This window comes from Micromys minutus (genome assembly GCF_963924665.1).
Source record: "Micromys minutus genome assembly, chromosome: 7".
In the NCBI taxonomy this organism is placed as follows: domain Eukaryota; kingdom Metazoa; phylum Chordata; class Mammalia; order Rodentia; family Muridae; genus Micromys; species Micromys minutus.
This window is the reverse complement of record NC_137976.1, coordinates 70,773,758-70,788,598: the sequence shown is the minus strand read 5'-3', so window position 1 is coordinate 70,788,598 and position 14,841 is coordinate 70,773,758. Positions and strand designations below refer to the sequence as shown.

Here is a 14,841-nt window from a genome sequence, read left to right as displayed (position 1 = left end):
TTACACCTGCTTGCTTCTTATGCCCATTTACTTGGAATACCATTTCTACCTTTTTACCCAGAAGTGATTTCTATCCTTGATGGTTAAGTGTGTTTCTTCAATTCAACAGATAGATAGATCATGTTAGGTCCAGTCTGTTAGGCCTTTTATTTATTTATTTATTTATTTTTTTTTTTTTTTTTACTAAGCTTTCTATTAAATATATCAAAACCACATGGGGCTCCATGGTTGAACAAGTCCGTGAAAACAAGACATTTCTGCCACCTTAAACAAACAGTCTTTCCAAACAGTTCAAAATTCTTTCCAGACAGGCAGGGATCTGCCAGAGGGGCTGTGGCTGGCACCATGCTGGTGAGGGAAGGCCAGAGCTGGTCCTCTCAGCCTTCCCACCGGAGAGCTGTCCAGGGGCCAGGCTGGCGGGGCGGGCAAGCCCACAGGCGTCACCGGCGGTATCGGTAGCGCTTGAAGTGGAACCAGAGCTGGAAGATTCCATTGGCGAACTGGCAGCGGAAGCCGTGGCGGTGTGAGTACTCCCACTCGCGACTGACAATCTTGAAGGCGATGTCCTCGTAGGGCGGGCCTGCGTGGAAGTGCAGGATGGCAAAGTCCCGGTTGTCCGCACAGGCCTCCAGGAAGTACTCGGGGGTGGCGCGCTTCCGGATGAGGTCCGGGTAGAAGATGTTGAATGTGTAGCCCTGCACAGTTTTGGGTGGAGGGTTGTCGAAGTCATAATGCGTCTGGTTGTACTTGTTCCACTCGAAGCCCGTATGCACGCGGTTGAAGAAGCGCGGCTTGCGCGGCCGGTACTTGTCGGCCCACAGGTAGGCACGGCCACCCAGTGGCATCTCCACGCTGAACTGCGCCTCGTCCTGCCCCATGCCCTCCCTCGCACGCCGGAAGAAGATGTCTTCGGCGCTCTCGCTCGCATCACCTGTGGCCTGAAGCTGCTGGCGAGACAGCTGCAGGTGCTGCTGGTCCTCGTGCGACTCCAGCACATGCGCGTCCAGAGGCAGCTCGTGTACTGTGAGCAGCCGCGGGCTGTAGCGGCCGGCGTCGTAGTCGGCCAGGCTCTGCTGGATCAGGTCCTCCTCCATCAGCACCGCCTCGCCCTCTGCCTCGCCCTCTGCCTCCCCTGCTGCTGTGGCCTCCTCGGGTTCCACGGGGTCCACGGGATCCACTGAAGTCCCGGGGCTGGGAGGCTGCTCCTCAGGTTCGGGGCTGTGGGGGGCTGCGGGCTCTGACTTGAGGATGGGGAAGAGCGGCTCGCTCTCCACACCCTGCTCCTGCTTCAGTTTGAACAGCTTCTGTCTGAGAACATCTTGGTGGCGCTCACGGAGCCTGGCCCTGGCCATGTGTGCACGCAACTGCTGCAGCAGGCTCTCCCAGTAGCCCATGTCCAGGTTGGGGCCGCCAGCTCGGATCTTGCCCTCGATGCCCTGGAAGATGACTTGCAGCTGGTTGTATGTCTTTCCCTGGAACACTGACTGGACGTCGGAGCTGACCGAGGCGTTGACGCCCTCACGACGCTCACCTGGGCCCTTGCCGGAGGCCTCCAGCTTTCGGAGTTTGGCGATCTCATCCTCTGTGATGGTTGTCATGTCCCGCCAGAAATCCACGTTCTTGCCCTGCTCCAGTTCCATGTACACCTGGATGTCCTCGAGCAGGTCCTCCAGGTCTGCCACCGTGAGGCCACTGAGGAAGGTGTAGGGCTCGTGCATCTCCACGGCAAGATCATCGTCCTCGTCCTCGGCACTGATGTACTTGGCCAGCAGGTCAATGGGCTTGGCCCGCCCATCGCGGATTCTGATCTTGGAGCGAAGCTTGGCCTGCCGCAGGTGGAAGCTGTCCTCCTGCTCCTCCCAGGTCTTGAAGTGCTCTGCCTCCTTCTCCCGCTGCAGCAGCTCCAGCTCCTGCTCCCGCGTGGCCTTCGCCCGCTCCCGCTCCAGCCGCAGCCGCTTCACCTTCTGCAGCTCCAGCCGGTTCTCCTCCTGGATCCTCTTGTTGCGCTCCTTAAGCTCCTTTTCTTCCAGGCGGTTGATGCCTTTCTTCTCCAAGGCCTTGTTCCAGATGAAGGTTCCCAGCAGGTTGTTATCCCCAAAGGGGTTGTCGGTGTTGGTGTAGCCCATGTACTCCTCGCCCCAGCCCATCTTCTCGCGCTTCTTGCGCTCCTTAGCTTCCTTCTTGGCCAGTCTCCGCGCACGCTTCTCCTCAGGCGTCTCCAAGGCTTTGAGCAGCTCTTCTTGCTGCTTGCGCTCCTCCCGCAGCCGCAGCCGCAGCCGCAGCCGCAGCCGTTCCTGCAGGCTCTGCTGCTGGCTCATGGCCAGGGCAGTTGCCCCGGGACTCCGGGAGCGTCTTGGGGAGTCGGAGTTAGATGCTGATGACCCTGGAGACCAGGAGCGGAGCGCCCGTGACGCTTCCGGGCCCGGGAGCCCTGTGCCCTCTCCTCACCTGAGTCAGAGTGGGAGGACTGGTCCTGTGAGTGCTGTCGGGGTGGCCGCAGGCTCCGGCTTCGCCTCCTAGACCTCTGCTGATGGTCTCCTTCTGAATCTGACCCGCGCCCTCGACTGCGCCGCTTGCTTGCGTTCTTTCGCGGCGCCGCTCCTGTTCCCGTCGCCGCCTTCGGTTGCTCCGCCCATGGCTCCCGGCTGCGGCTGCGACTCCAATGCTTCCGACCCCTGCGACCGGCAGACCCTGAGCGCCAGCCAGAGTCCCGACCCATTTGGCGGTCCGCGCCGCGCATGCGCGGGCGTGTGATCTGCTTTTTCGTTTTGATTTTATAGTTGAGAAATTGCTGTGAGTCTTGGAACAAACTTTGGACTTTTAAACAACCTTGAGATTATTATAGACTATGGGGACTTTTAAAAGTTGGACAAAATGCATTTTGCATTATGATATTGCTATAAGCCTTTGGGAGCCACGTATAGGAATATGGTGGTTTGAATAAAAGTGGCGGCTATAGGCCCACAGGGAGTGGTACCATTAGGAGGGGAGACCTTATAGGAGTAGGTGTTGTTTTGTTGGAGGAAGAGTGTCACTGGGAGTAAGCATTGAAGTTTTAGAAGCTCAAGCTAGGCCTAGTGGCTTACTGTCTCTTTCTGCTACCTGCTGATCCAGATGTAGAACTTCCAGCTCCTTCTCCAGCACCATGTCTACCTGCCATGATGATAATGGACTCTGAACTATAAGCCAGCAGCAATAAAGTGTTTTCTTTTATAAGAGTTACTGTGGTCATGGTGTCTCTTCATAGCAATAAAAAGCCTAACTAAGACATGGTCAATATGTGATTTAACTGTATTAGTGTTTGTCTCATGAACTTGGGGGCCCTTGTGTTTGGAACTTAAATGTTTAGAATTGCAATATTCTTGTAGATTTTTTCTTTTATGAATACTTAATGTCCTTCCCTATCTCTTCTCATTAGTTTTGTTTTGAAGGTTTTTTATTAGGTACTAAAATGGTTACACCTGCTTGCTTCTTATGCCCATTTACTTGGAATACCATTTCTACCTTTTTACCCAGAAGTGATTTCTATCCTTGATGGTTAAGTGTGTTTCTTCAATTCAACAGATAGATAGATCATGTTAGGTCCAGTCTGTTAGGCCTTTTATTTATTTATTTATTTATTTATTTATTTATTTATTTATTTATTTATTTATTTACTAAGCTTTCTATTAAATATATCAAAACCACATGGGGCTCCATGGTTGAACAAGTCCGTGAAAACAAGACATTTCTGCCACCTTAAACAAACAGTCTTTCCAAACAGTTCAAAATTCTTTCCAGACAGGCAGGGATCTGCCAGAGGGGCTGTGGCTGGCACCATGCTGGTGAGGGAAGGCCAGAGCTGGTCCTCTCAGCCTTCCCACCCGAGAGCTGTCCAGGGGCCAGGCTGGCGGGGCGGGCAAGCCCACAGGCGTCACCGGCGGTATCGGTAGCGCTTGAAGTGGAACCAGAGCTGGAAGATTCCATTGGCGAACTGGCAGCGGAAGCCGTGGCGGTGTGAGTACTCCCACTCGCGACTGACAATCTTGAAGGCGATGTCCTCGTAGGGCGGGCCTGCGTGGAAGCGCAGGATGGCAAAGTCCCGGTTGTCCGCACAGGCCTCCAGGAAGTACTCGGGGGTGGCGCGCTTCCGGATGAGGTCCGGGTAGAAGATGTTGAATTTGTAGCCCTGCACAGTTTTGGGTGGAGGGTTGTCGAAGTCATAATGCGTCTGGTTGTACTTGTTCCACTCGAAGCCCGTATGCACGCGGTTGAAGAAGCGCGGCTTGCGCGGCCGGTACTTGTCGGCCCACAGGTAGGCACGGCCACCCAGTGGCATCTCCACGCTGAACTGCGCCTCGTCCTGCCCCATGCCCTCCCTCGCACGCCGGAAGAAGATGTCTTCGGCGCTCTCGCTCGCATCACCTGTGGCCTGAAGCTGCTGGCGAGACAGCTGCAGGTGCTGCTGGTCCTCGTGCGACTCCAGCACATGCGCGTCCAGAGGCAGCTCCTGTACTGTGAGCAGCCGCGGGCTGTAGCGGCCGGCGTCGTAGTCGGCCAGGCTCTGCTGGATCAGGTCCTCCTCCATCAGCACCGCCTCGCCCTCTGCCTCGCCCTCTGCCTCCCCTGCTGCTGTGGCCTCCTCGGGTTCCACGGGGTCCACGGGATCCACTGAAGTCCCGGGGCTGGGAGGCTGCTCCTCAGGTTCGGGGCTGTGAGGGGCTGCGGGCTCTGACTTGAGGATGGGGAAGAGCGGCTCGCTCTCCACACCCTGCTCCTGCTTCAGTTTGAACAGCTTCTGTCTGAGAACATCTTGGTGGCGCTCACGGAGCCTGGCCCTGGCCATGTGTGCACGCAACTGCTGCAGCAGGCTCTCCCAGTAGCCCATGTCCAGGTTGGGGCCGCCAGCTCGGATCTTGCCCTCGATGCCCTGGAAGATGACTTGCAGCTGGTTGTATGTCTTTCCCTGGAACACTGACTGGACGTCGGAGCTGACCGAGGCGTTGACGCCCTCACGACGCTCACCTGGGCCCTTGCCGGAGGCCTCCAGCTTTCGGAGTTTGGCGATCTCATCCTCTGTGATGGTTGTCATGTCCCGCCAGAAATCCACGTTCTTGCCCTGCTCCAGTTCCATGTACACCTGGATGTCCTCGAGCAGGTCCTCCAGGTCTGCCACCGTGAGGCCACTGAGGAAGGTGTAGGGCTCGTGCATCTCCACGGCAAGATCATCGTCCTCGTCCTCGGCACTGATGTACTTGGCCAGCAGGTCAATGGGCTTGGCCCGCCCATCGCGGATTCTGATCTTGGAGCGAAGCTTGGCCTGCCGCAGGTGGAAGCTGTCCTCCTGCTCCTCCCAGGTCTTGAAGTGCTCTGCCTCCTTCTCCCGCTGCAGCAGCTCCAGCTCCTGCTCCCGCGTGGCCTTCGCCCGCTCCCGCTCCAGCCGCAGCCGCTTCACCTTCTGCAGCTCCAGCCGGTTCTCCTCCTGGATCCTCTTGTTGCGCTCCTTAAGCTCCTTTTCTTCCAGGCGGTTGATGCCTTTCTTCTCCAAGGCCTTGTTCCAGATGAAGGTTCCCAGCAGGTTGTTATCCCCAAAGGGGTTGTCGGTGTTGGTGTAGCCCATGTACTCCTGGCCCCAGCCCATCTTCTCGCGCTTCTTGCGCTCCTTAGCTTCCTTCTTGGCCAGTCTCCGCGCACGCTTCTCCTCAGGCGTCTCCAAGGCTTTGAGCAGCTCTTCTTGCTGCTTGCGCTCCTCCCGCAGCCGCAGCCGCAGCCGCAGCCGTTCCTGCAGGCTCTGCTGCTGGCTCATGGCCAGGGCAGTTGTCCCGGGACTCCGGGAGCGGAGTTAGATGCTGATGACCCTGGAGACCAGGAGCGGAGCGCCCGTGACGCTTCCGGGCCCGGGAGCCCTGTGCCCTCTCCTCACCTGAGTCAGAGTGGGAGGACTGGTCCTGTGAGTGCTGTCGGGGTGGCCGCAGGCTCCGGCTTCGCCTCCTAGACCTCTGCTGATGGTCTCCTTCTGAATCTGACCCGCGCCCTCGACTGCGCCGCTTGCTTGCGTTCTTTCGCGGCGCCGCTCCTGTTCCCGCCGCCGCCTTCGGTTGCTCCGCCCATGGCTCCGGGCTGCGGCTGCGACTCCGACGCTTCCGACCCCTGCGACCGGCAGACCCTGAGCGCCAGCCAGAGTCCCGACTCATTTCGCTGTCCGCGCCGCGCATGCGCGGGCGTGTGATCTGCTTTTTCATTTTGATTTTATAGTTGAGAAATTGCTGTGAGTCTTGGAACAAACTTGGGACTTTTAAAAGTTGGACAAAATGCATTTTCCATTATGATATTGCTATAAGCCTTTGGGAGCCACGTATAGGAATATGGTGGTTTGAATAAAAGTGGCCGCTATAGGCCCACAGGGAGTGGTACCATTAGGAGGGGAGACCTTATAGGAGTAGGTGTTGTTTTGTTGGAGGAAGAGTGTCACTGGGAGTAAGCATTGAAGTTTTAGAAGCTCAAGCTAGGCCTAGTGGCTTACTGTCTCTTTCTGCTACCTGCTGATCCAGAGTAGAAGGACTTCCAGCTCCTTCTCCAGCACCATGTCTACCTGCCATGATGATAATGGACTCTGAACTATAAGCCAGCAGCAATAAAGTGTTTTCTTTTATAAGAGTTACTGTGGTCATGGTGTCTCTTCATAGCAATAAAAAGCCTAACTAAGACATGGTCAATATGTGATTTAACTGTATTAGTGTTTGTCTCATGAACTTGGGGGCCCTTGTGTTTGGAACTTAAATGTTTAGAATTGCAATATTCTTGTAGATTTTTTCTTTTATGAATACTTAATGTCCTTCCCTATCTCTTCTCATTAGTTTTGTTTTGAAGGTTTTTTGTTAGGTACTAAAATGGTTACACCTGCTTGCTTCTTATGCCCATTTACTTGGAATACCATTTCTACCTTTTTACCCAGAAGTGATTTCTATCCTTGATGGTTAAGTGTGTTTCTTCAATTCAACAGATAGATAGATCATGTTAGGTCCAGTCTGTTAGGCCTTTTATTTATTTATTTATTTATTTTTTTTTTTTTTTTTTTTTTTTTTTTTTTTTTTTTTTACTAAGCTTTCTATTAAATATATCAAAACCACATGGGGCTCCATGGTTGAACAAGTCCGTGAAAACAAGACATTTCTGCCACCTTAAACAAACAGTCTTTCCAAACAGTTCAAAATTCTTTCCAGACAGGCAGGGATCTGCCAGAGGGGCTGTGGCTGGCACCATGCTGGTGAGGGAAGGCCAGAGCTGGTCCTCTCAGCCTTCCCACCGGAGAGCTGTCCAGGGGCCAGGCTGGCGGGGCGGGCAAGCCCACAGGCGTCACCGGCGGTATCGGTAGCGCTTGAAGTGGAACCAGAGCTGGAAGATTCCATTGGCGAACTGGCAGCGGAAGCCGTGGCGGTGTGAGTACTCCCACTCGCGACTGACAATCTTGAAGGCGATGTCCTCGTAGGGCGGGCCTGCGTGGAAGTGCAGGATGGCAAAGTCCCGGTTGTCCGCACAGGCCTCCAGGAAGTACTCGGGGGTGGCGCGCTTCCGGATGAGGTCCGGGTAGAAGATGTTGAATGTGTAGCCCTGCACAGTTTTGGGTGGAGGGTTGTCGAAGTCATAATGCGTCTGGTTGTACTTGTTCCACTCGAAGCCCGTATGCACGCGGTTGAAGAAGCGCGGCTTGCGCGGCCGGTACTTGTCGGCCCACAGGTAGGCACGGCCACCCAGTGGCATCTCCACGCTGAACTGCGCCTCGTCCTGCCCCATGCCCTCCTTCGCACGCCGGAAGAAGATGTCTTCGGCGCTCTCGCTCGCATCACCTGTGGCCTGAAGCTGCTGGCGAGACAGCTGCAGGTGCTGCTGGTCCTCGTGCGACTCCAGCACATGCGCGTCCAGAGGCAGCTCGTGTACTGTGAGCAGCCGCGGGCTGTAGCGGCCGGCGTCGTAGTCGGCCAGGCTCTGCTGGATCAGGTCCTCCTCCATCAGCACCGCCTCGCCCTCTGCCTCGCCCTCTGCCTCCCCTGCTGCTGTGGCCTCCTCGGGTTCCACGGGGTCCACGGGATCCACTGAAGTCCCGGGGCTGGGAGGCTGCTCCTCAGGTTCGGGGCTGTGGGGGGCTGTGGGCTCTGACTTGAGGATGGGGAAGAGCGGCTCGCTCTCCACACCCTGCTCCTGCTTCAGTTTGAACAGCTTCTGTCTGAGAACATCTTGGTGGCGCTCACGGAGCCTGGCCCTGGCCATGTGTGCACGCAACTGCTGCAGCAGGCTCTCCCAGTAGCCCATGTCCAGGTTGGGGCCGCCAGCTCGGATCTTGCCCTCGATGCCCTGGAAGATGACTTGCAGCTGGTTGTATGTCTTTCCCTGGAACACTGACTGGACGTCGGAGCTGACCAAGGCGTTGACGCCCTCACGACGCTCACCTGGGCCCTTGCCGGAGGCCTCCAGCTTTCGGAGTTTGGCGATCTCATCTTCTGTGATGGTTGTCATGTCCCGCCAGAAATCCACGTTCTTGCCCTGCTCCAGTTCCATGTACACCTGGATGTCCTTGAGCAGGTCCTCCAGGTCTGCCACCGTGAGGCTACTGAGGAAGGTGTAGGGCTCGTACATCTCCACGGCAAGATCATCGTCCTCGTCCTCGGCACTGATGTACTTGGCCAGCAGGTCAATGGGCTTGGCCCGCCCATCGCGGATTCTGATCTTGGAGCGAAGCTTGGCCTGCCGCAGGTGGAAGCTGTCCTCCTGCTCCTCCCAGGTCTTGAAGTGCTCTGCCTCCTTCTCCCGCTGCAGCAGCTCCAGCTCCTGCTCCCGCGTGGCCTTCGCCCGCTCCCGCTCCAGCCGCAGCCGCTTCACCTTCTGCAGCTCCAGCCGGTTCTCCTCCTGGATCCTCTTGTTGCGCTCCTTAAGCTCCTTTTCTTCCAGGCGGTTGATGCCTTTCTTCTCCAAGGCCTTGTTCCAGATGAAGGTTCCCAGCAGGTTGTTATCCCCAAAGGGGTTGTCGGTGTTGGTGTAGCCCATGTACTCCTCGCCCCAGCCCATCTTCTCGCGCTTCTTGCGCTCCTTAGCTTCCTTCTTGGCCAGTCTCCGCGCACGCTTCTCCTCAGGCGTCTCCAAGGCTTTGAGCAGCTCTTCTTGCTGCTTGCGCTCCTCCCGCAGCCGCAGCCGCAGCCGCAGCCGTTCCTGCAGGCTCTGCTGCTGGCTCATGGCCAGGGCAGTTGTCCCGGGACTCCGGGAGCGGAGTTAGATGCTGATGACCCTGGAGACCAGGAGCGGAGCGCCCGTGACGCTTCCGGGCCCGGGAGCCCTGTGCCCTCTCCTCACCTGAGTCAGAGTGGGAGGACTGGTCCTGTGAGTGCTGTCGGGGTGGCCGCAGGCTCCGGCTTCGCCTCCTAGACCTCTGCTGATGGTCTCCTTCTGAATCTGACCCGCGCCCTCGACTGCGCCGCTTGCTTGCGTTCTTTCGCGGGGCCGCTCCTGTTCCCGTCGCCGCCTTCGGTTGCTCCGCCCATGGCTCCCGGCTGCGGCTGCGATTACGATGCTTCCGACCCCTGCGACAGGCAGACCCTGAGCGCCAGCCAGAGTCCCGACCCATTTGGTGGTCCGCGCCGCGCATGCGCGGGCGTGTGATCTGCTTTTTCATTTTGATTTTATAGTTGAGAAATGGCTGTGAGTCTTGGAACAAACTTGGGACTTTTAAAAGTTGGACAAAATGCATTTTCCATTATGATATTGCTATAAGCCTTTGGGAGCCACGTATAGGAATATGGTGGTTTGAATAAAAGTGGCCGCTATAGGCCCACAGGGAGTGGTACCATTAGGAGGGGAGACCTTATAGGAGTAGGTGTTGTTTTGTTGGAGGAAGAGTGTCACTGGGAGTAAGCATTGAAGTTTTAGAAGCTCAAGCTAGGCCTAGTGGCTTACTGTCTCTTTCTGCTACCTGCTGATCCAGAGTAGAAGGACTTCCAGCTCCTTCTCCAGCACCATGTCTACCTGCCATGATGATAATGGACTCTGAACTATAAGCCAGCAGCAATAAAGTGTTTTCTTTTATAAGAGTTACTGTGGTCATGGTGTCTCTTCATAGCAATAAAAAGCCTAACTAAGACATGGTCAATATGTGATTTAACTGTATTAGTGTTTGTCTCATGAACTTGGGGGCCCTTGTGTTTGGAACTTAAATGTTTAGAATTGCAATATTCTTGTAGATTTTTTCTTTTATGAATACTTAATGTCCTTCCCTATCTCTTCTCATTAGTTTTGTTTTGAAGGTTTTTTGTTAGGTACTAAAATGGTTACACCTGCTTGCTTCTTATGCCCATTTACTTGGAATACCATTTCTACCTTTTTACCCAGAAGTGATTTCTATCCTTGATGGTTAAGTGTGTTTCTTCAATTCAACAGATAGATAGATCATGTTAGGTCCAGTCTGTTAGGCCTTTTATTTATTTATTTTTTATTTTTTTTTTTTTTTTTTTTTTTTTTTTTTTTTTTTTTACTAAGCTTTCTATTAAATATATCAAAACCACATGGGGCTCCATGGTTGAACAAGTCCGTGAAAACAAGACATTTCTGCCACCTTAAACAAACAGTCTTTCCAAACAGTTCAAAATTCTTTCCAGACAGGCAGGGATCTGCCAGAGGGGCTGTGGCTGGCACCATGCTGGTGAGGGAAGGCCAGAGCTGGTCCTCTCAGCCTTCCCACCGGAGAGCTGTCCAGGGGCCAGGCTGGCGGGGCGGGCAAGCCCACAGGCGTCACCGGCGGTATCGGTAGCGCTTGAAGTGGAACCAGAGCTGGAAGATTCCATTGGCGAACTGGCAGCGGAAGCCGTGGCGGTGTGAGTACTCCCACTCGCGACTGACAATCTTGAAGGCGATGTCCTCGTAGGGCGGGCCTGCGTGGAAGTGCAGGATGGCAAAGTCCCGGTTGTCCGCACAGGCCTCCAGGAAGTACTCGGGGGTGGCGCGCTTCCGGATGAGGTCCGGGTAGAAGATGTTGAATGTGTAGCCCTGCACAGTTTTGGGTGGAGGGTTGTCGAAGTCATAATGCGTCTGGTTGTACTTGTTCCACTCGAAGCCCGTATGCACGCGGTTGAAGAAGCGCGGCTTGCGCGGCCGGTACTTGTCGGCCCACAGGTAGGCACGGCCACCCAGTGGCATCTCCACGCTGAACTGCGCCTCGTCCTGCCCCATGCCCTCCTTCGCACGCCGGAAGAAGATGTCTTCGGCGCTCTCGCTCGCATCACCTGTGGCCTGAAGCTGCTGGCGAGACAGCTGCAGGTGCTGCTGGTCCTCGTGCGACTCCAGCACATGCGCGTCCAGAGGCAGCTCGTGTACTGTGAGCAGCCGCGGGCTGTAGCGGCCGGCGTCGTAGTCGGCCGGACAGGCTCTGCTGGATCAGGTCCTCCTCCATCAGCACCGCCTCGCCCTCTGCCTCGCCCTCTGCCTCCCCTGCTGCTGTGGCCTCCTCGGGTTCCACGGGGTCCACGGGATCCACTGAAGTCCCGGGGCTGGGAGGCTGCTCCTCAGGTTCGGGGCTGTGGGGGGCTGTGGGCTCTGACTTGAGGATGGGGAAGAGCGGCTCGCTCTCCACACCCTGCTCCTGCTTCAGTTTGAACAGCTTCTGTCTGAGAACATCTTGGTGGCGCTCACGGAGCCTGGCCCTGGCCATGTGTGCACGCAACTGCTGCAGCAGGCTCTCCCAGTAGCCCATGTCCAGGTTGGGGCCGCCAGCTCGGATCTTGCCCTCGATGCCCTGGAAGATGACTTGCAGCTGGTTGTATGTCTTTCCCTGGAACACTGACTGGACGTCGGAGCTGACCGAGGCGTTGACGCCCTCACGACGCTCACCTGGGCCCTTGCCGGAGGCCTCCAGCTTTCGGAGTTTGGCGATCTCATCCTCTGTGATGGTTGTCATGTCCCGCCAGAAATCCACGTTCTTGCCCTGCTCCAGTTCCATGTACACCTGGATGTCCTCGAGCAGGTCCTCCAGGTCTGCCACCGTGAGGCCACTGAGGAAGGTGTAGGGCTCGTGCATCTCCACGGCAAGATCATCGTCCTCGTCCTCGGCACTGCTGTACTTGGCCAGCAGGTCAATGGGCTTGGCCCGCCCATCGCGGATTCTGATCTTGGAGCGAAGCTTGGCCTGCCGCAGGTGGAAGCTGTCCTCCTGCTCCTCCCAGGTCTTGAAGTGCTCTGCCTCCTTCTCCCGCTGCAGCAGCTCCAGCTCCTGCTCCCGCGTGGCCTTCGCCCGCTCCCGCTCCAGCCGCAGCCGCTTCACCTTCTGCAGCTCCAGCCGGTTCTCCTCCTGGATCCTCTTGTTGCGCTCCTTAAGCTCCTTTTCTTCCAGGCGGTTGATGCCTTTCTTCTCCAAGGCCTTGTTCCAGATGAAGGTTCCCAGCAGGTTGTTATCCCCAAAGGGGTTGTCGGTGTTGGTGTAGCCCATGTACTCCTCGCCCCAGCCCATCTTCTCGCGCTTCTTGCGCTCCTTAGCTTCCTTCTTGGCCAGTCTCCGCGCACGCTTCTCCTCAGGCGTCTCCAAGGCTTTGAGCAGCTCTTCTTGCTGCTTGCGCTCCTCCCGCAGCCGCAGCCGCAGCCGCAGCCGTTCCTGCAGGCTCTGCTGCTGGCTCATGGCCAGGGCAGTTGCCCCGGGACTCCGGGAGCGTCTTGGGGAGTCGGAGTTAGATGCTGATGACCCTGGAGACCACGAGCGGAGCGCCGGTGACGCTTCCGGGCCCGGGAGCCCTGTGCCCTCTCCTCACCCGAGTCAGAGTAGGAGGACTGGTCCTGTGAGTGCTGTCGGGGTGGCCGCAGGCTCCGGCTTCGCCTCCTAGACCTCTGCTGATGGTCTCCTTCTGAATCTGACCCGCGCCCTCGACTGCGCCGCTTGCTTGCGTTCTTTCGCGGCGCCGCTCCTGTTCCCGTCGCCGCCTTCGGTTGCTCCGCCCATGGCTCCCGGCTGCGGCTGCGACTCCGACGCTTCCGACCCCTGCGACCGGCAGACCCTGAGCGCCAGCCAGAGTCCCGACTCATTTCGTTGTCCGCGCCGCGCATGCGCGGGCGTGTGATCTGCTTTTTCATTTTGATTTTATAGTTGAGAAATGGCTGTGAGTCTTGGAACAAACTTGGGACTTTTAAAAGTTGGACAAAATGCATTTTGCATTATGATATTGCTATAAGCCTTTGGGAGCCACGTATAGGAATATGGTGGTTTGAATAAAAGTGGCCGCTATAGGCCCACAGGGAGTGGTACCATTAGGAGGGGAGACCTTATAGGAGTAGGTGTTGTTTTGTTGGAGGAAGAGTGTCACTGGGAGTAAGCATTGAAGTTTTAGAAGCTCAAGCTAGGCCTAGTGGCTTACTGTCTCTTTCTGCTACCTGCTGATCCAGAGTAGAAGGACTTCCAGCTCCTTCTCCAGCACCATGTCTACCTGCCATGATGATAATGGACTGAACTATAAGCCAGCAGCAATAAAGTGTTTTCTTTTATAAGAGTTACTGTGGTCATGGTGTCTCTTCATAGCAATAAAAAGCCTAACTAAGACATGGTCAATATGTGATTTAACTGTATTAGTGTTTGTCTCATGAACTTGGGGGCCCTTGTGTTTGGAACTTAAATGTTTAGAATTGCAATATTCTTGTAGATTTTTTCTTTTATGGATACTTAATGTCCTTCCCTATCTCTTCTCATTAGTTTTGTTTTGAAGGTTTTTTGTTAGGTACTAAAATGGTTACACCTGCTTGCTTCTTATGCCCATTTACTTGGAATACCATTTCTACCTTTTTACCCAGAAGTGATTTCTATCCTTGATGGTTAAGTGTGTTTCTTCAATTCAACAGATAGATAGATCATGTTAGGTCCAGTCTGTTAGGCCTTTTTTTTTTAATTGGGTGATTGAGATCACTGATATTGGGAATTATCAATGAGCAGTATTTGTTAATTTCTATTAGCTTTTTCTCAGGGTGTGAACTTCCCCTTTTCCTCTCCTCTGGTTTGATTTACTAGCCTGGGATTATTTATTACTTGTGTCTTTTTGGACGTGTTTAACCTCTTTGGTCTGAAGTTTTCCTTCTAGTATCTTTATTCGAGGAGTACTGGTAGATAGATACTGTTGGCTATAGGTGATTCCACTAGACTTTTTCCAAGGACCTAGCAACAGCTTACATCATCACTTGCTGTTATTACCTGACACCGCCAGGTGTGCCAAATAAAAGGACTGCTTGCCACCCTGGTTGGCTCTCTCTCTCTCTCTCTCTCTTTTTCTCTTTCTGTTCCTATGTGTTTACAGCTGGTCTCTCTCCCCCTTTCTGTCCTCCTCTGTCCCCACTTTCTGCCCTCAAGGCTCTGCTCCCTCTGTCTGCCTCTAATCCTTCCCCCAGGTAAACCACACATAAACCTCTCATTACTATATCTGTTGCATGGTATGATTTCCCAGGGAGCACTATGCATGGGTCCACAAGGTACTTGTTCTCCTGTTGTATTATATTTCATAACAGATACTGCTTAAATTTAGTTTATGGTGGAACGCTTGAGTTTCTGAGACTTCAAAGGCTATTTCTTGTCTTACTGGACATAGTTGTTTGGATTGGCATCTGTGGTCTTAGAGCTTGTAGAATGTCTGCGTTCAGGCCTTTCTTGCTTTTATACTTTCCTTTGAGGACTCAGGTATAATTCTGATAAGTCAGCCTTTATATGTTACTTGGTCTTTTTGCCTTGCAACATTTAATATATATTTTTCGTTCTGTAGATTTAGTGTTTTGATTATTATGTAGTGTTTTATTTGGTTCCTGTACCTTGATGGGCACTTTCTTCTTTAGATTGGAAAATTTTTCTTCTATGAT

At 54.6% G+C, this 14,841-nt stretch overlaps 4 protein-coding genes across 4 annotated transcripts; all 4 read right to left on the bottom strand.

The window, feature by feature from the left end:
* Nucleotides 1–440: 440 nt before the first annotated feature.
* On the bottom strand, nucleotides 441–2,740 carry LOC308422459 (splicing factor Cactin-like; the record flags this gene model as incomplete). Its single annotated transcript, XM_080919049.1, is given in 4 exon segments — nucleotides 441–2,399; nucleotides 2,402–2,581; nucleotides 2,584–2,640; nucleotides 2,642–2,740. Coding segments are annotated over 4 exon segments (2,295 nt in total).
* A 1,173-nt stretch (nucleotides 2,741–3,913) lies between these two features.
* Nucleotides 3,914–6,173, bottom strand: LOC308422781 (splicing factor Cactin-like; the record flags this gene model as incomplete). The annotated part of the gene is given in 5 exon segments (XM_080919443.1): nucleotides 3,914–5,820; nucleotides 5,823–5,862; nucleotides 5,865–6,035; nucleotides 6,038–6,097; nucleotides 6,099–6,173. Coding segments are annotated over 5 exon segments (2,253 nt in total).
* Nucleotides 6,174–7,335: 1,162 nt separating this feature from the next.
* Nucleotides 7,336–9,207, bottom strand: LOC308422918 (splicing factor Cactin; the record flags this gene model as incomplete). Its single annotated transcript, XM_080919540.1, has 1 exon — nucleotides 7,336–9,207. One exon carries the CDS (start codon nucleotides 9,205–9,207, stop codon nucleotides 7,336–7,338), a length of 1,872 nt encoding a protein of 623 aa, XP_080775666.1.
* A 1,548-nt stretch (nucleotides 9,208–10,755) lies between these two features.
* Nucleotides 10,756–13,053, bottom strand: LOC308422460 (splicing factor Cactin-like; the record flags this gene model as incomplete). Its single annotated transcript, XM_080919050.1, is given in 5 exon segments — nucleotides 10,756–11,382; nucleotides 11,384–12,715; nucleotides 12,718–12,894; nucleotides 12,897–12,953; nucleotides 12,955–13,053. Coding segments are annotated over 5 exon segments (2,292 nt in total).
* Nucleotides 13,054–14,841: the final 1,788 nt, after the last annotated feature.